A 19,803-nucleotide genomic window follows, 5' to 3' on the forward strand; every position below is an offset into this window, starting at 1 on the left:
TTACAGCCCTGCAGCATTCCTAAATTTTAGATCACCAGAAAACAAAATGGATTAATGGAAGTCAGATATCAACTTTGTCTTGCCTGGCTTAGAGATGATGTTTCTTATCAGAACTCCAAGTAACATCCTGGAGCTCTGAAATGCCTGTGCTTTTGGGTAACTGTACAATCCAATAAGCTAATTGAAAGGAATCTACAGTTCCTAATGAACTCTGTCAGATCAGATGGGGAGAGGATGAAGTGTTCCTCTTCCACCAGGGAAAAATTATTGCACTTGATATTCATATTAGATTTTTTTTTTTTAAGTAAGTGTTTTAGGATTCAATTACTTCTGCTTCTGTAGACAAACACAATGTGTAAAAGCAGGAAGCCCCCAAAAGAATCTTTCAGATGCATCACTTAGCTTGATAACTGAAGACAGAAGGAACCTGATCCTTGCAGCCTTCACTGCCTGCTGTATCAGTGGCTCAGTGCTCATCAATGAGCACTGACTGCTACCAGGATTCTCTGCTGCAGAGGAACTCTTGTAATTCACAGGAAAGCAGTCCATGGTACTGAGAGCTCACAGAAAATAGGCATTTAAAAGGTAAAATGTGACAGCCGCTTAAAATGTGTTTCATTTTTAAATGTTTGATGATTGGAAAGCAAGAATTTAGTTTAAAATATGTCTTTATCTAAATGAGCTATCAAAGAATGCTTACTACAGGCCACAGACAATACGGTAACAGCAAGGTCAGACAAGGAATTCTGTGCATGGAACTGTATCCTATTCCCCTCCTTTAACCTAAACAAGCTTGTACAGAAACAGAATTATTTGAGCTATATTCATACAGAAAGACTACTGTTCCTTGGCTATGCTATCACAGTCACTGCCCCTCCTTTTCTCCCCTCCCCCTCTATTTTGTAGATGAAGGACGTTTTCTTCTTTCTGTTTTTCTTGAGCGTGTGGCTCATTGCCTACGGTGTGACAACTCAAGCTCTGCTCCATCCCGATGACAGCCGAGTGGAATGGATATTCAGAAGGGTTCTTTATCGTCCCTACCTTCAGATATTTGGCCAGATTCCACTGGATGAAATAGACAGTGAGGAAACTTCTTTCCCCCTAAATTGGCCATTTTTGAATGCACACTTCTGATGAGAGCATGGAGTTCCTTCCAAGAGCCCTTTTTAAATTTTGCTTTTTTAAAATCTTTGTCCTATGGGCCAAAGCTTACACACTACTGTCACACAAATAGCGTATTTGCAAAGAGATAATGGGCATTGTGGAGTTACAATAGAGTGTAAGGGCTGGCCCTGCTTAGATAAGCTCTCAGAAATACACAAGGATTTGCGGTTTTAAAGGCTGACATACCTGCTTTCATTTCAATCCATTTCCTTTCAGTTTAACCTAGACCTAGATAACCCTCTGTAAACTCAAATAGTAAATAACAGCACCTCCACACATTTTGGCAGTAGTTTAATGCAACAGTGTTAAAGCACTACTGCTGTGCCCATAAGCAAACACATTTTAAAATAAAATTACTCCAGAGCATTTATTTACTCTGGAGATAAAGCTGCCCAAATCAAATAAAGCTAGTAATTGCTTATGTGCAGCATTGCAAACAAGACAACATTAAAATAATCACAAGACACTGAAATAATTAGACATAGAAGTTCAAAGGCAACATTTCTGATAGGTAAGCAGGTAAAACATAGAACTGGTCACCCACCTCTCAGGAAAGTCTGCAGTAACACCACAGACTTTAGCCAGTGCTGTATGTCACAACAGTAATGAAGTGGGAGTCAAATGTGGAGCAATATAAAATAAAACCCAAAAATGCCACAGACAGAAGCAAACTAATAAGCATTCTCTCATGCTCACTGTGCTTAGTTAGAAAAGCATGTCTTCAAAAAGCCAAAACACCTGAATGACAAGAGAGAGGAAAGTGATTCATGTCCATTTTAATTACCTATGGTGTAAGCATGTACAGCACAATCAGTCACCCCTATTTCCATGAAAGTAATTGGAAAGAAACAAATATTTCTGGAATATAATTCAATTCATTTGCCAAAAAGTCAGGCATAGCACTCCCTAGAAAGATGCATTGCTCTCTGCTGAAACTCCAGTGGGTGTCTCTACCTGGGTAAATAACTGGTTAAGAGTAACAGAGGAAAAAAGAACCAATTACATGGGCAACTTCCAGAAGGGATTGATTCATCCTAGAGCCCTCTGGGTCTTATTCTGTTTAACATCTTTATGAAATATATGGAGATGGAGAGGGGTAATGAGGACAAAATTTGCTGACAAAACTACATCACTGGGTAGCAAAGACAAAAACTGACACCTAAGAGAGGCAGAGGAGCCTCATGAGGGCTGAGTCATCAAATTAAATTCAGTGTAGATAAGTATAAGCTAGTGCCCTTGATGAAGGAAATCCCAGCTTGGTGAGCTTTGATATAGCCACATGCTCTAATGAATGTAACCAGGGGGTTATCTGTAGCACCAGGGAAAAGGATTACTAGGGAAAAAAAGTAAATATCATTATGCTACTCTAAACTTGTGGGTTTAATTCACAGCTGGAGACAGAATACAGCAGTAGGCCTCTAGTCTGATGCAGTAGAACCAGACATTCTTCCTAACCTCAACCTCAGATACACAAAGCACTTTAAATTTAGAATGAGGAACCAATCTCCTTCCCAGCTTTTACTGAGTTTTCTCCTCCAACCCATGTGTCAGGCATGAGGACACAAGGATATGGGGGAAGACGGTTTGATTCTGAGAACTCAAAACTAGTGTAAAAAGGATACAGCCCTTTTAATACAATCCCCTTTATGATGAACACTACTACAAAGCCAGCTGTGATAGACATCTTGCCACTAAATGAGCAGCCAAGTTGTGGAGGACTGCGGTGTCCTAGGGCTGCAAATACCTTGCACAACAATGCAATGTCTTTTCATGTGCACAACACAACTACACTTCCACAACACCAAAGAAAGAAACACAGCAGTAGGATTTGCCATAACTATTCTTTTTCCTCCATCTTCCTTTGCAGCATCACGAACATATCCCAGGAACTGCACATTTAACCCCCTGCAGATTCTGCAGGAGAACATGCCATCCTGCCCCAACAGCTACGCCAACTGGCTCGTCATACTCCTGCTGGTCATCTTCCTACTGGTCACAAACGTCCTCCTCATGAACCTCCTGATTGCTATGTTCAGGCAAGAGGGATTTCACTACCTACAGGACAGAGGCTGCAAAGCCTTAAGTGGATGCCCACATTTTCTACCTCACTGCTGGCTATTCCTTTTAAAATACACTTCTAATTTTCCTAATGAATATTAGTTGGGGGTTGATAGGCAGAATCCTGTGATCAGACAGCTCTTAAGTTTCTAGTCACATTGGAGACAAGGAGAAAAGAAGCCTCTTTTACTGCTAAAAATTCAATTAAACATTCACAGGAGGGTCTGAGTCCCTGGCTGTGTGGAACCACAGATCTGCAGGTGCACATCAGCCATAAACTTGGCAGACTTTACAGAGGATGATTTGCACATCAGGGAAATGCTTGTTGTCAACACAGTTAATAATGATTCATTTGGCTGAAGAACTGATGTGGCATGTTTGCTGATATTTCCTGAGAAAAGTAGAATTATCTTTCTTAAAAAAAAAAAAAAACCAAAATGCCAAAGAAAACAAATGTAACGTTTGAAGAATGCAACTGCAATTCTTGTAATATCTAAGAATTTGCGCAAACTTTAGATTAAATTAACACTACTTGCTGACCTTGCTGTTCCTTTTTTAAAATAAACACAGGACTAAATTATGTTATATTAATCTTGAGTTTGTAGTGGTGAAAAGAATTACATGCTTTTATTCCTCCCCTCCCTCAAACTACAGTTACACTTTTCAAGTTGTCCAGGGCAATACAGACATCTTCTGGAAAGTGCAGCGCTACAACCTGATTGTTGAATACCATGGCAGGCCTGCCTTAGCACCACCATTTATCATTATCAACCACATTACTCTGGTTCTCAGAAGGCTCTTCAACAAAATGGAACACGAGAAAAAACACCTGGGTGAGTTGTTAACAAATGTGATCAAGCAACTCTAGAGCCTGATTCTCTCCAAGGACATGGTGCATACACAAAACAGCAGAGCAAGGGGATTTCCTTAAGCTGAGAGTTACAATTTATTTTTAACAAAGAGTGCCAGGAGAATACAAACAAAAAATTGAGGTTTATAATTTAAACTATAAACAGTTTCCCACAGTGCATTTCTTGATGCATCATAGTTATTACAACAAAGGTACCAATATAGAATGGGTTATAGGGATTTGATTTCTGAAGATTTAATAATTTATAGGTTTAAGGAATAGTTGTTTCATTTGCTTCTGAGTTTTAGTAATTATTAACCCTAAAAAACCCCTTCCTTTAGCATAGCAACTTTTCACTACTAGTATCAGAGAAAAAGGGGTTAAATATAATTCTTATCTTATTTTTCCTACAGAAAGAGATCTTCCAGTGGGCCTTGATCAAAAAATCATAGCATGGGAGCTGGTGCAAAAAGAACATTATCTCGTAAAACTTGAGCAAGAAAAGAAAGAAAGCAATGAAGAAAGGCTGAAGGCCACATCTAATAAGTAAGTTATTCTGACCCACAGGAAGAGTAACTTGCAAGCCTTCAGCTTTCAATGAGTTCAGCACTGAAGTTCTTGTAAAGGTTACATAAAGAGTCCAACTGGAATGCAGTTAGGAAACACAGAGTCCATGAAAAACTGTGAGAGGCCAGCATCACTACAGTGTTAGAGTGTTTGTCACTCCTGAAATATGTGCAATTATAGACCTGCAAGACCCAGCCAAATCTATGGCCAAGCTCAATGAAAATCTTATTCATATAGAAAATGGTGGAAAACCAGTTTGTTTGCTAGACTGCAGCACACAATTTCATCCCTGGTAGGAATGCAACACAGACTTTTGAATGGAAGTTTAAGATTCGTTGAATTAGCCACAGATGCAGAAGAACAAATACTTATGCCTTTATGGCATGGGACTGGGTCTCCATTTGTGTACCTCTCTGTATTTTCCCACTAGGAATATCACTTGAATTGGTTTAGTCTGATAAAGTATAAGTCCTAGGTTATTATTCAGAGGTTTAAACCTTGAAGTGAGACACAAAGCAGTTATATGCAGGGAGAACAGAAACATCTAAGACAGAAAAGCACTCCTTAAAGAAACTTTTAACACATATTCCAGCTGTTTTCTCTTACAATAAAACAGACTTCAAATAGAGAAGCAACGGGTGTGAAAGTTACCATAATAAGAAAGTTCCATGGAAATGTTCCTCTGCTGTCTGCTTTTTTTCAAAATAAACCTTCAACTCACAGAGTAGCTGGAAACCAGAACAGCATACTTCCATTCTTGGAAAATATTCCTCTCCCTCTAATTCACGTAGACCCTTAATTCATAATAATTTAGAATTATTATATAGGTTTAAACTTGATTCTCATGAGCAGATCACTGACAAACCCCAGGAGTGAGAGCTTGATTGTTGAGATAATGTAATAAATAAATGTGCAATTGCTTCCAAAGGGTACTATATCCTTTATATAATAAAGATAGTACGTTGTAGGTGACGTTACTGGAGGGGGAAAGTGAGAATCCATCTCACTTATATTCACAATATTTCAGGTGTAGCAGAGCCAGAGAAAGACTGGAAGAGATTCAGATGGACACCACTACCCCCATGGGTTTTCTTTTTGCTCTTAGGTGGTAGCAGTGTGGTTTTGAAATCTTAGGAAACCCTCAGGAAGTGATTCTTTGAACTTTGGCTGCACTGAACCAGTCTCAAAATGCATTAGACCCACCCAGCAGCAGATCTTTCACATAGATGGCATTGGAACATTGCCTGTGAGAGGGAAACTTTCAAAGAGTAGCTAAGAGAAACCAGAGAGGGATTTGCCAACCCTATGAGGAATCAGATGCTAGGAATAAGGAACTGATGAAGGATGAAGGGAGTACAGGTGAAGGATGCAGAAAGCATGGGGATAATTCAGCGATTTGGAGGCACTCAAGCATGTGGAAGTTCCTTAAGCAATCCCTGTGGACTGCAGGGAAAAAAGCCATCTGACTGTCAAGCCAGCTTCCAGAAATGAAATTTTGCATAAATTTTAAGCGGCTTATCTCTGTTGTAGCCTCATTTCTCATCACCAGGATCAGTTTCCTTTGGGTACTGATGTTTCCAGGTAGGAAAGACACAAGTGGCTCAAAAGACAGAGCAGCTCCTTTCTGCTGCCCTTGATTTCCACAGCAACTGAAGCTAAGTGGCCCTCACCAGAAGCTGAATAGCTGCTCTGACCTGTAATTTGTGAGTCCCTGGGCAACAGGTGCAGGAGAGTGTTTCAGAGATGCTGCTCTGCCAAAAAAAAAATACTTCTGTGAACACCTTAAAGGAAAAAACTTTTAAGGGGCAGTGGAATGTCTAAGCAGCACAAAGTTGCAGTGAAGGGCCATGGCTATAGTAAAGTTAGACATGGTTTGTGTTTTATGATTTCTTCTGAAGCCTCTCCGTTTTGCTCAAGGTGTTTGCTTTGTTTCCACAGGGTGGATAATTTGTCTAAGTATTTTAGTGGGTTGAAAGAACAAGAAAAACGATTTAAAGTTTTGGAAGCCCAGGTAAGTAGTATTTTCTAGGCATTTATATCAGCTTTAGGATTTCACCATCTTTCTCTCATTTAATGCTGGTTAGGTAGACCTTAATTAGGGATAAAGGGACAGAAAACCAGATCTGTATTATGGTTTCAGTTTCCTTATTGCTTTCTGATGATAAACATCTGAAAAGAAAAATTTATAAACTCCTGTAGAAAGGAGAAAAAGGCAATACCAACATTTCTTCCTCTCTTTGGTACTTTACTCAAGAGTGTTTATTTCCTTTGTTAAGGATGCTTCTGGAATGAAATGCTTCATCCTCCCCCCTCCATTCTTGTCCTTCTCCTAATATTTTCTTTCTTTTTTTTTTAAATGTCAGCTTGGAAATTACTTTCTGTCTGATCTGACCTAATCTTCTTGTGCATCACTTTTTCTAATTTTCTTAAGATACCAAGTACCAACACTCAAAAGGGAAGTGTCCAGCATGCAATTATGAAATCCAAATAATAGTAGGAAATTCTGTCTTGAGCTTTTGATGACAAACCCTTGCAATATAAACAAACAACATTTCTTACACAGTCTGAAAATGTTAAACCACCTGCTATGTAGCACAACTCTTATTGTTTTCTTTATCGCTGTGACTCTCTGTCGTGGGGTGACAGCCTTTATCCCAATATCGTGTGTTGTGTCTGGCCTTTCTTCCCCCCCCCCCCCCCGGCCGTCTTGCTGCGGCGGGGCGGGGAGGGTGAGGGTGACCGGGCACCTCGGCTTTTGCTTTTGGTTGGCTGCTGCTGCTGCTTAGCTGGCTGGCTGCTTTTGCTTTTGCTTGCTGCTGCTGCTTAGCTTGGCTGGCTTGCCTTCTTTTGCGCTCTTTTTTTTTTTTTCCTTCCCTTTCCCTCTTTCTTACCCTCCCCTGAAGATACCGTACCGGCTCCGGACCTGACCTGGGACGTCCAGGACCCCCCGGAGTCTGCGAGAAGAAGATCAGCACCCTCCACAACACTGCCTGGTTTCTTTTTCTTTCTTGTGTTGGGGAGTGTTCCTTTGTTACTTGTTATTAATAGGTTTTATTTTCCACTTTGCTCCTCCGAGGAATTCCTTCCCGAACCCGGTATTGGGGGAGGGGTGGTTGGAGGTTTGTTTTAGGGGACTCCCTTTCGGAGATTTCCCCTAATTTGTCCTAAACCAGGACACTCTCCTGTATAATTTTGGCCTTGCTAAAATTCTTTATCTTAATACTCCTGCTACAGTTTCCGGCTCCCTTCTTATCCCCTTTATGGCTTCCTGAAAAAAGTCAGGCTATACAGGTCCAACAGAAACACACAAGGAATGCTTTATTAAGTTTGTGCCAGCTTGAGGTCTTGCAATATCCTCACAAAAGAGGACAGGTATTTAATCACTGCCTATTTTATAGATTTGCTACTGTACAGCTGTTATCTCCTCCATGGCAGAGGTTTTAACCAAAACCAACCTCTTGTGCACTCAACCAGCTCCAAACTATACATGTAAGTACTGAAAACAATCATGGAAAAGCTAATAATTACAGCTGAGCAATGTAGTTAAAATGTGTAAGGTGGAAAAATAAGGTTGGAAAATAACCCATAAGGAGCTTCCTAGAAGTAATGTGAATATAAACAGGGAACAGAATATTCTTAGTTCAGAATGAAAAAATTACCTTTTGTAAAACACATTTAAAAGCTTTGGGGCAAAAACTGTCACTCAGGGTGAGTTAGAATAATCTCACCTAGTTCAAACACATGAACAAGTACCTATTTGCAACAGAGGACTGCCTTGGGCGTTTCTTGAATCCATGAGATAATCCCACAGAAGTATTAAAAAGTATTTAAAATGCATAGCAATACTCATAAAAAATAAAAACTGAGCAAGTCTCCTAGTATTTTTTTAATTAACAGAATTCATTTGCCTTTAGAGCTGCACCCATTTCTGTCAGTTAAGAATCGTGTCCTGTGTCCCAGGGCTCCACTGTATAGAGTTTTAATCATTAAAGACAGGAACAAGCTATTTCTCAGCCACTGCAGGATATCCAACACAATATTTTGGGTATCCTTCTTAATGACCTACTTCAATATCAGCCTAATGCTACTACACAAAATAGCCTCCAAAACCCATAAACTGAGCATATATAAATACTACATGGAAAAAAGTAGACGGAAAACTCAAAGTCACAACATGACAAGACCTCAAGTCACTCAGATTTGAGCTAACCTTTCTGTCAGAAGTTTATAGAACACTTATGTGAGTTGCATCATTATCAGTATTCCAATTAAAAAAACCTCCATCCCATAGCAGGCTTCCCAGACATTTTAATACTGTAACCACATAAAAAAATCAGAAATTTAAATAGCTGGAAAAAAGCCTGTGTTTATCATTTACTGAGCAAATGCAACGTAGTACAATCTCCAGTATTTTTTTTGACTTTTGAAAGTTTCTTAAGCAATTACTACTATGTGCCCCTTGTCCTAAGGCTTTTAAACAAGTACATGACTTTTCCAATTCTATTAGGTGTGAAGAGTGCCAACACAGAAGCGCCTTTGCCACAAAGAAGTGAAAGAGAAGAGCATGCAGATCAGTTTGAGACTGACATCAAATACATGGATAATTAAATTTTATTCTATTTCTCCACATTAAACCTTTTGTCCTACTGAACTACTGTAGAAGTAAAATCCCAATCTCTTGAAGGCCTAAGAGCAACAAGCTCTCTGTGCTAAGCACTATCAGTGCTTGCCATTCCTAAGGATTTCTTGGTCTTTCTCCTTCAATTTCCTGAGCTTTCTTTCCTGCTGCTTCCATAGCACTCGGTCCTTTCTCCAAAACCATTCCACAAACAGCATTAAAGCTTTCTCCTCCAGGGTGACTCTACCACCCCATTTTCTAAATACCATTTGTTCTCCAGATACCACACCCTCAATTCACCATCATCACTGCCAAATTCACATTTCTGTATTCAAGGGAGTCTCCCTGTGGAAGGGCAGTCATTTACGCACGTAAAAACAAGTTCCTTCCTTGGCCAAGACATCAAGCTTGTACTCCTGAGGTGCTTAGGAAAGGAAATCAACACATAGTTTCCAAGGAAAGGGCCTGAATAGTGAAACACTACAAAACATACAGTTCCTGGAGTTCCTACAACTCTTAAACAATTGCACTCACCAGCTTCTCTTCACACACTGGCTCCTGTGAGGTATTCCTTTGCTGGTATTCCTCCTTAAGGGCTCCTCACTCAACCCCAGAGAGTGGAATCACCTGGATTTTGTTGGTCATCATGCCTCATCACAGCTGCTGCCAGTACCCTGCTGGTAAGGAGCCTTTGCCTCCACGTATCACACCACATGGAAGACCTCCTCTACATCTAAGCATCTGATTTTAGTTTTCTTTCTCAAGGATCAGAGGAAAAACAGAAATCACCTAAGAGACTTTAAAAAACAAGAATGTGTACCAAGAATGAATTATCCTGTGGTCTAAGAATTTGGGCTGTGGCTTTTTCCATTACTTAAGCTGGCCTGTACATTTTAAAATATAAACCTCACTGTCTTTATTAGATTTTTGCAAGATATACCACTAAAATATCAATACCATCCTTTAAGGGGAAATTTCTTTGGAATAATATAAACAGCATCAGAAGGGGGAAGTATTGGGCTGTGTCTGACTCTGATACAAATTTCAACTGCATTTCCTCACACGTATAATATTGTCTCTATGCAATGTAATTGTAGATTGCACAAAAGCTTTCTGTTACCCAAGGTGGAAAAAAAAATAAATTTCAGCTCTGACAAAAACGAGCCTTTTATTAACAGATATTAATCTTGTTATGATGGCTTAATGAAACAGGCATTTGTCCAGTTTATTCAGCTGTGCCCCAGACCTGTGACTCCATTAGCAGCAATGGAATTTTGATAGTCCTACCTGTTCCTCACCCTGGGCAAGCAGAACTCATAAACCCAGGAAGTTTGTACTACTGAGCTGCATTTTTTTGTTAAGAAATAACATGTATCTCACAACAAGCATTCCATGCTCTTGGCAGCAGTTTCCATTTTGAAATGGCTACTATTTTAATGTGATCAGCCCACTAATTATCCACTGGAACCCAAAATCTATCCATGGAGACCTGCTCTGTGTGTCCACTCACATACACTGGAACAACCAATGTATTTGCCAACAACCCACTAAGCAATGTGCATCCAACTGCATACTTGTCGTCTTGATTTTTAAAGATTTTCTAAGCTTTCTGATGTTTACATTCTTGTAACACACTTTCTGTAAATAAATTATTGTTTTGCATTTTTAATAGAAGAGAAATTTAATACTGTTGGTCCAGTGTCATTGGAGAAGTGGCACTTTCACCCTCCAATCCACTGTCACTTTTAGAAATCTATAAATGTTAGAGTCAGAAAGTAAACTTCCCTTTTTTCACCTTGAGAACAGCAGTGTGTGCATTTGTGTTGTTTCATGTCCTATAGTAACACATACTTGTGAGAAAACACATTCTGCTCTGAAAACTATGAGGTGAGTTTAGAAAAATGGAGCACACTGCTCCTTTGACACTGTTTTTCTGCTTCTTCTACCAAATGATGCATCCGTTTAAACACAAAGCCCAAGTGATTTGGGCTGCCCTGTTAATTACTGTTAAGATGAAATCCACCCCAGAGGAAGTCACGCCCTCAAACACCCTTCATAGTTTGAGCAAGCAAAATCTACCAAGAAATATCACAATCTCTTCAAAATTAATCTTTCTGTAAATACTACTCTTGGGATTGGTTCATTTAGAATACTGACAAAAAAAAAATGTCAGTTCAAAGTGACCTGAACTAATATGAGTTTCAAATCATGCAACCTTTCAAAGAATTTAATCTTTCAAGCTTATTTATTAAATTTACTAGCACTGTGGAAAAAAACCCACTCTATTTGACATTCCTTACAATGTGATTCATTGTATGAGATGACTCATCCTATGAGGGGATTATAGATTGTAAAATGATTGAAAATGTTAAAAATGTGAGGTTTAGAATCTGTAAGACTTAAAGGAAAAGTTAAAGAGATGGCAAAGTTAGAGTAACACTTTAAAAGGTTTTCAAGACAGTTTAGGAATCAAATAAAATGTCTGGTAAAACTCCTACAGCTGCATTACTCAGCATGGTTCAGACAAGAAATCAAGTTAAAACCAAAAGTTTATTGTATCACATAGAAAAAAAGAGTCTCCAGTTCTGGTATAAATATCTGATTCTCACAAATACCCCAATCCACATACAGAATCAATATGGAAGCACCTCCTGGAAAGGACATTCAAAGGGTCAGATCCTCACAACTGGGCACTGCTGTGCTTCCACCCTCAACGGCAATGACAGAAAGATATTTTTAAACAAAAAAGTTAAAAGGTTTTCCTTTCTTGGACAGGGCCAGAAGAAATCACATCCAATGGAAGACTAGGTTTTATTTTCATTGTTTAAAAATCTCTACATAATGAGCTCATCATCTTTTCTCCAAGATTCCACAGGACTTGGGAACAATTCCAAAACTGGGAGTTACTAGGAAGCCCTGCAACCGTTTAGCTAACACTTCTGTTTCTTTGGATACTTCAGCTCAGGAGTATCACACTTTATTCTATCCTGCCAGGATGAAACTATCCTGTGCCCACGGAATTCTCATAAACAAAAAGTCTGGAGTTTATTTCAGATGGCTTAATTTCTAACAAGATAAAACATTCTTGGTGGCTAGGATGCAAACTGTTGGACAAAAAGCTATCATGTGGTTTTCAGACCAGAAAAAAAAAAAAAAAGAAAAAAAATGGACAAGACAAGTCCTGGGACGTCTCCTGTGCTTCATCCCTCAGGACTCTTCCTCCTCCCCTTCATCATCTACTTTAGGTCGGAAATTTTTCCTGCTCTTCTTCTTACTGCAGTGGAATCCAACTGTTCCCAGCGATGGCTCTTCACCTGCACCAGTAAGCCTTGCATCAGCTTTATGTTCTGTGTTCTGGTCCCCCTCCATTATGTACTCCTCCTCCTCCTCTGCTGCCTTTCCACTGTCACTGTCTAAGTGCCCCAGCTCAACCTTATCTTCTTCCCTCAAGTCATCAGCCTTCTTAAGAGATTTTCCTTTCAGATCTGTCTTCATCTGTTTCTTATCATCCTCCCCTGTTGATGTTTTCTTTTCTAGTCCATCAACACCTCTTTTGGTTGGTTTGGTGAAGACAATCCTCCCAGCTCCACAGCTGGAAGGGTCCTGGTTGAAGGATGGGGTGTAGCTATCTTGGGTAGCCGAGCTCTGTTGCTCCCCTCTTTTCTTCAAACCACTTAGAAATTCCATGGCCACTGCTCTGTTAGTCTTGTCACTGGACTCTGAAACTCCCTCCAGGCTGTACTTGGTCCAGCGCTCTGGGTGTGCCACGTAGTCAGGCACTGCAGGAGAGGTTCTGGGAGCCTGCACTGCTCTGGCTTGCCTTCCCATGTTTTCTGGGACCATATTTCCTGAAGCTGTGGTTGGAGGCAATGGGCGCTTAAACCTCCCATCAACAACATTATCTTCAGGCATCGAGGGCACAGACAGCTTGGCTGCCTCTTCCAGGCAATCAAAAATGCTCTGGCTACGGAGAGAGAACGTGGAACTCATGCCCTTCAGATGGAATGGCTGGACAGGAGATCTGCGACCGCTGTTTGAAGAGTCGTGAGTCTCTCCTGATCTGAAATCCCCTTCATCTACAGATGGCTCCTCAGGAGATATTGTATCAACTTCTGCTTCACCTGCCAGCCCCATGTCATCAGAGTCAGAATCGCTGAGTGACACTGTGTCTGAGGGCAGAGCTCCTTCGAAGTCTCTGCCACCATCAGACACTATCCCCAGAAAAGGTTCACCTGCCTCCTGGTCTCCCATCTTTGGGTTGTCACTCCACTGAGGTCTTGGATGTAGGCCCAGGAACAACTCTAAATACACTTTCCCAAATGCCCAGCGAGCTTAGTGCCTGGAATACAAAGGAGCATAAAAACTTAACTGTGAAATGAGAACCACGAATGAGACCATCACTCTGTGTCATGCAAAGTAATTATAACTGCAATATAACAGTTAGCTGTGCTTTAGGGATTCCCAAGCAATTTTGCTTCAAATGAAAATATTATTTAAGGAATGAATGCACATTAAAATTAAAGATTTACAAAAGACTGAATACAAAAATATGAAGTAATTGAAAGTAATGCTACCAAATTTCATTACAGATTACATCAGGTCCAATTACTAAAAGATGAATGTAAAACTCTTGAGTTAATCTGAATCCCCCAAAGCTGTCTTATACATCTTCCAGGAGACAGCAATGACCTCTGCATATTACACCCTGTGCTTATTCTCACTGTAAAAAGCCACAAAACCACACCCAATTTCTCACACTTTTATTTGGCCAGTACAACCCTTATTGCACTAGCACTGTACCTGCTGTTCCAATATCCATCACGTTCTGCCTATTACAAAGAACACTATCACTTATCCCTATGAGTGACAGAAAACCCACAAAAATATCAGGTCCAGTTTCAAGTCTGCTTTAACGTGGCATAAACTACAAGCTCAACTCCTTCCTCTGGCTTCATGCTCTCAAGTCATTACTAGATTACAGGAGCTGGAAAACCAGCCAGCTCAAGAAATCAATCCAATTGGATTAAGAAAACTAATCACACAAGCCATGCTCACATGTGGTAATGAGGAGAGACTGCAACTACAGGCCTACAAGAGCTGGCCCTTCAGTCAGTAAATGATAGCTCCTGACTTCCAGGAGCAGCTGGAATACCTGACAGTGCCACCTGCTTGAATGGAACCTCACTGAATTCGGGTGGTTGATGATGAAGCTACCACTTGCTGGGCAATTGGAAACAGAGCTGATGCTCACACATGTTTTGGTTCAGCTCACGTGACTTATGGAAACAGCTCTAACATATTATTAGAATAAGCTTGACTTCCTAATTATAGGCTCTTCTCAAACGATGCAGTAAACAGACATGGAAAGTCTGTTAGTCACTCACTTTCTCTTGAGACTGAGTCAGCTTCCCCTCCTGAGGGTCAGTTAAAGCCACCAAAGATCTCAGCACTTCCACCCTAGAAAACAAACATTTCCATCATGATACTGGAAATGTAGTTTTAAAAATAATTCTGTCCCCCCTGAATCATCCAAAGCTGCAGAACTGGGTTCTAAATCTGACACAAACTCACGGTGGTATAAAAGTCTGTAGATATTATTGAATTTCTGGCAGAAGAACAGCACACAGCCTAATAACGCAGGCACCACTATATTTACCCAGCCTCCACATTCACAATGCCAACTTTATCCTGTAGAACAGAAGGGAGCTTTTAAAAAAATTCAAGCTGTAATTTGCACGTGCAAAGGACTAAATAAACAGTATTAAATGCTGCTAAGAAGGTACAATAATAATAGTTATGCACTGCAAACATTAAGTGCTGCTAAGTATTAAGACCATGGGTAACACAGCCTTGTGTTTTCAAAGAAAGGTCATGTTCAAAGTTAGGGCCAGATTGTTATAAAGCACAAAACACAGAGAACCTTCTGAGGAGTGCTATGGTCCATGTCAAGTCTGGCTGTCTTTGACAGAAAGGATCTGACGGCTACTTTTGAAAACGCTGCCTTCCATGTAACCCCCAGCAGGAAATAATCTTAAAATGATACAGCCTTCTGCTCAGTTTTGCAACACATGAAAAGTAACAACTACAACACAGAAAAGGCCTTGAAGTGCATACTTAAATAAAATAGCTGTTTTCAGATGGCTATAGAAGTGTTCATCAGGGCCATCTCTTGTCTGAGGGCATGCACTTACACAGAAAGGAGAAATTCTGCTCCTAAGGAAATGTGTTAGCTTTAACAAACTTAGAGGCCAAACATGCTGGCCCTCACAGCACACCAGGCTCACTCACAGGTTTGTTATGGTGACGTGACCACAGCACGACTCGGGAAGGATGACGTCTCTCCGGATGGGAAGGCTCCCAGTGGGCTCCTCCATCCCGGTGTTGCTCAGACAGACTCTGTGCGCCTTCCTGCTGCCTCCTGTGAGGGGGACGGACACCTCAGTCACCGCCAACCACGGCCACGGGCCCGCTCTTACGGCGCACAGAGCAGCTCACCCAAGCCCACATTCCCTCGGGACAGGGATCTACAGGGCCCCGCGCCAAAGAACAGCGAAGAGGATCAGGGAAAAGAACACTGGCCGCGGAGGGCAAGGTCGCAGTGCAGCCCCAGCTGTGCTGCCCGTCGGCCTGGGCCCCAGCGCCCTTCCTGGCCCGGGATGCTGCTGGATGCGAACCCACACGCGGCCCTCGCTGGCCCTGCACCGCGGGCACCGCCACCCGCCCGGGCACACAGCGCGAACCGCCGGGGAAGGGAGGGGAAGGGGGGGAAATGGAAGAGGGAGCCCCCGTACCCCGACACCCCGCACAGCCCCAACACCTTCCACAGCAGCCGCCCGCCTTGCCCGCCTTTCCCACCTCTGCCCCTCCGCCCACGGCCCGCGGAGCGCCGGGACACCGAGTCCCTGCCAGGCTCCGCGGAGCGGCCACAACGGCGGCAGGACCACAACTCCCGGCGGGGAGAGCGGCGCGGAAAGGGCCGGCGCCTCCTGGCAGCTCCACCTCTCTTGGGGCTCCTGGGAGTTGTAGGCGGCCGCCTTGCCTCGGCGGAGGACATTTTGCGAGCCGGGGAGCGGAGCGAAGCGGTGCTGAGCGGCGGGACTACAGCTCCCAGGGCGCACCGCAGCGCCGACATTTCGCAGCCTGTGCCGGGCCGTGCTCAGGGCTCGGTGCGGGGCTCGCCCGTGCAGCCCCAAGAGCCGCGGTGCCGCCCCGGAGCTGCCCGGCGCCGTGAGGGGCAGGCACGGCACCGCCGCCGCCTTCCGCAGTCGCAGTCTGAAAAACCCCCTCTCCCATGTCACAGCTTTTGTTCTCGTCGGAAAAGCAGGGCTTGGCCACCAGGAACACATCCGAAGTTTTCTGTTTGTTTTGTTCTGTTTCTTTTTTTTTTTTTTTTTTTTTTTTACGTGTTTATTCTCAAACCAGAAAACCCCAAGTTGCTCGAGGCACAAAACCGCTATCCATCCAAATAAAAAAGTTTCCATTTTCCGTCCCAGAAGAACATTTTTTGCGCGTGTGTCAAGAAGCAAAGCTCTGTCTGAACATGTTTTATTGACTCTGGACAGAGAGGCTCGATTTTTGTTTTTCCCCTTGTTTCAGCAAAAAGTTCGAATTTTCAGCGCAAGTGCATTTCCCAAGAGGCTTCAATATTCAGCTTGTTTTCCCTGTGTTTAGGGAAAGGTTTGCTGTGCTGGGTGGGTTGTGCCAGACAATGCGGTGGCTGCAGAGGCTTCACTGGCTCCCTCCAAGCTGGGCCTCACCGTGACTCACCCGTAATATAAACTGCAGCCACTTCATATGCATCCTCAGTTTTTAAATACATGCTTTCGCCTACTGGAGTGTTGCTAATTACAGTAATTTATGACACGAGGTCTTTGTTCGGAACACACTTGGCAGCAGTGATGAGGTTATTGCAAAATGTCTTCGGTCTAGCTAGAGTCATGCTGTAGTTTTAGAACAGCTCTAGAGGTGTTTCCCCATTTGGTGATCCTATTTTTATTTTTTTATACATATACGCATATGGTAGTACGGTCACAGGCATCCAAATGGGTATCCCGATGGAGGGAGGAAAGGAAAACATGAATCTTGAAATAGGTGAGCAGGAATGGAAAGGAGGAGAGCAGTAAATGGGCAAACAAAAGGAAGAGTAAACCTGTGTAAAGGCTGCTAGTGCTGTGTAACACAGTCTGGGGTGTTGGGGACACAGCAGAAGCGTCTCTAAGCTTAATAAGGAGCAGGCAGAAAAAAGGATGTGGAGTAAGTGGTGGCATGTCCCATTTCTGTAAGAGTAGAGACAAACAGGCTACCACAGAGTGATGCAGACAATGGCACTGTCTTGTTTAGAGCCTTGGTTCTTTGTTAGATGAGGGGCTTAAAGGAGCAGGAGAGGGCAACACCACCTCCACTGTCTCTGTCACCTGTGGATGTGGGTGCCTTCAGGGACAAGCCCCATGTCTCCCATCCAGAGGCTACAAGTTCTCACTTTTTGCCTGGATGCTGGATGTATTGATGACTAAGGAACCTGAATGTAGCCTTTTCCTCCTTCCTGTTTTTTTATTCATGAAATTAGCTCAACTGGTTAGAACATGGTGCTACTATAACCCTAGGCTGTGTGTTTGATCACCATACAGGCCATTTACTTAAGAGTTGGACTTGATGGTCTGGGTGGATCCCTTCCAGCTCAGCCTATTCTGTGACAGAATCTGTGATATTTAGTATCGCACACAGAGAATAGCAGAGAACTGAGGCTGAGCTGCTCATTCTCTGGTGGCTAAGGACAAGGCAGCTTGCAGCAGTGGAAATGTTGGTGTGTTGGGACTTTCACTATTGCTTGGCGACAGCTGAAATAAAAATAATGAGTCAGAGTCTGAAGACCAACAGATGGGAAAGTGTTTTCCCCTTGCTGGCCTGAACTGAGTGGCTTGAAGAGGGGGCTGGAAAGGTGGAACTGGGCTGCAGGACAGGCCATCATCCAAATGAGCGGGGCTGTATCCAGCATGCAGGCTCTGAGGGGCCGCTCATTTGCAGGGATGGCTCCATGTGTCTGCAGGAAGCCAGCGCATCCCTGTGTGTGGGGGTGGCATGTGAAAATGCACAGCAGCCTCAGCCCCATCACTGGCGCCTCTGCTCCTTTCCTGCAAATAAATCTGTCCTTCGGCCCCATCCAGTAGCTGTTTCCACTGCTCCCTGCCAGGCTCCTGCTGCTGCTCCTGCCCTCAGAGCCTGGGGTAGGTGTCTGGGGCAGGACCGCTGGTCCCCCTTCCCATGGCTATGGGAAAGCAGCAGGCCATTCTCCAGCAGCCCCCCAGATCCTGAACGCCAGATAGAGCAATAAGATGCATTTTTCAACATTCTCCTGCATCTAGAAGGAATGTGGAAGTTACTCAGATGTGGCCACATGCAGCTGATGCTGGAGCTCTTGAGGGGAGGTGTGGGGGGAGGAGGGGAAAGGAGTATTTTCCTGCAGGCAGAAAGGAAAAGCGGAGTCATGACCACTGCAGCCTTCTCTGCTGGGAGAAGGCAGTCACGCCAAGCCAGACTGGTACAGCCTGAAGGAAATAAATGAGTTGTCCTCTCCCATTTGCCAGAATGAAACCCTACAAATGGCCTTGAAACCCCTTGTGGGGTGGGTTTTCAGAATTCAGTGCTTGATACCACCCCTCTTCTACATTGAGCTTTGCTTACCTGTTTTGCTTTGTACTTTCATTTGGTCCTGCAAGCAGATTAGATTTATTCCAGCACTGCTTTCCCATGTTGGTGCTATTTTCCCCTAAGGTAACTACATGAAATTAGTTCCTGTGGAGTGAGTTTTGATGCAGGCAGACTGTGAAGGTTTTCATCAACTCTATTCTTCACAATAACAATGTTACTGCCCGCCTATAGAGGACCTGCAGGGAGACACCACAACCCCTTTTTTTTTTGTTAGAGACATTGCATGTGTGGGAGGGAAGTCCTTTATGAGCAAAATTAATACTCTCTGCAATTACTCCAGTTGTTTAAAAGAAACAAAAACAGTTGGGGGTGTCTGTTCATTTTGATTTAACTACAGAATATTTGCACCAAGAAAACCCTTCTCCCAATCTTCTGCTTTTTCCTTTTTCCAAAGTCCCTGATACTAAAAAATATGCTTAATGAAAGGCTGAAAAAGGTCACTGGAACCAGCTGAGTGACCTTGAAGTTAACATGAACAAAAAAACCCCACAGAACCCTAAAACTCCCCAAATCTCTTGTTCCAACAAAACCTGTGGGAGCACCATCAACCAACACTGAGCCTTGCATTTAACAGCATGAATCCTTGCTGGAGGAAATCTCAGCAGTTTGCTTTCAGCCAGCGGGCAGGGTGTTGTATGCATGCCACCTCTCCTGGCCCAACACCAACACCTCTCAGTACTCAGCAAAGCTGTATTCCAGCATGAGGGAATGCCCTAGAAAAGCAGGGCCAAGAAACACTTAAAAAAAAAAAAAGGTAAAAGGTGTGATTAAATTGTAGTTAGAAGTGTTACTTGCCCATTGGCACTTGAGCTGGGCCATCTAAATCCAGTGAGAAACA

At 42.8% G+C, this 19,803-nt stretch overlaps 3 protein-coding genes across 12 annotated transcripts in view; 1 reads left to right on the plus strand and 2 right to left on the minus strand.

The window, feature by feature from the left end:
• The window catches only part of TRPM5 (transient receptor potential cation channel subfamily M member 5), a 37,304-nt gene extending 26,887 nt beyond the window's left edge, over nucleotides 1-10,417 (plus strand). Inside the window, exons 18-24 of the mRNA XM_009102201.4 lie at nucleotides 907-1,081; nucleotides 3,032-3,200; nucleotides 3,877-4,055; nucleotides 4,486-4,618; nucleotides 6,578-6,650; nucleotides 8,038-8,128; nucleotides 9,147-10,417. Coding sequence (XP_009100449.1) covers nucleotides 907-1,081; nucleotides 3,032-3,200; nucleotides 3,877-4,055; nucleotides 4,486-4,618; nucleotides 6,578-6,650; nucleotides 8,038-8,128; nucleotides 9,147-9,247 — 921 coding nt within the window. The 3' untranslated portion in view covers nucleotides 9,248-10,417. The remainder of the gene's footprint in view (nucleotides 1-906; nucleotides 1,082-3,031; nucleotides 3,201-3,876; nucleotides 4,056-4,485; nucleotides 4,619-6,577; nucleotides 6,651-8,037; nucleotides 8,129-9,146) is intronic.
• Nucleotides 1-19,803, minus strand: part of CD81 (CD81 molecule) — a 548,624-nt gene that overhangs the window by 492,849 nt on the left and 35,972 nt on the right. The gene's annotated exons all lie outside the window — the stretch shown is intronic.
• Nucleotides 11,789-16,621, minus strand: TSSC4 (tumor suppressing subtransferable candidate 4). 10 transcript variants are annotated; one of them, XM_050975677.1, is made up of 5 exons: nucleotides 16,075-16,621; nucleotides 15,546-15,675; nucleotides 14,642-14,714; nucleotides 13,494-13,596; nucleotides 13,231-13,378 (listed from the first exon to the last, which is right to left on the minus strand). In XM_050975677.1, exons 1-4 carry the CDS (start codon nucleotides 16,601-16,603, stop codon nucleotides 13,519-13,521), a joined length of 810 nt encoding a protein of 269 aa, XP_050831634.1. In that variant the 5' UTR covers nucleotides 16,604-16,621; the 3' UTR covers nucleotides 13,231-13,378; nucleotides 13,494-13,518. The 10 variants fall into 10 exon arrangements, with proteins under 10 accessions (XP_018763391.1, XP_030096589.1, XP_030096590.1 ...); XM_050975678.1 differs by having other exon boundaries at nucleotides 16,113-16,607; XM_018907846.3 differs by having other exon boundaries at nucleotides 11,789-13,596; nucleotides 16,113-16,272.

Source organism: Serinus canaria, chromosome 5 (genome assembly GCF_022539315.1).
Source record: "Serinus canaria isolate serCan28SL12 chromosome 5, serCan2020, whole genome shotgun sequence".
Classification (NCBI taxonomy): Eukaryota; Metazoa; Chordata; class Aves; order Passeriformes; family Fringillidae; genus Serinus; species Serinus canaria.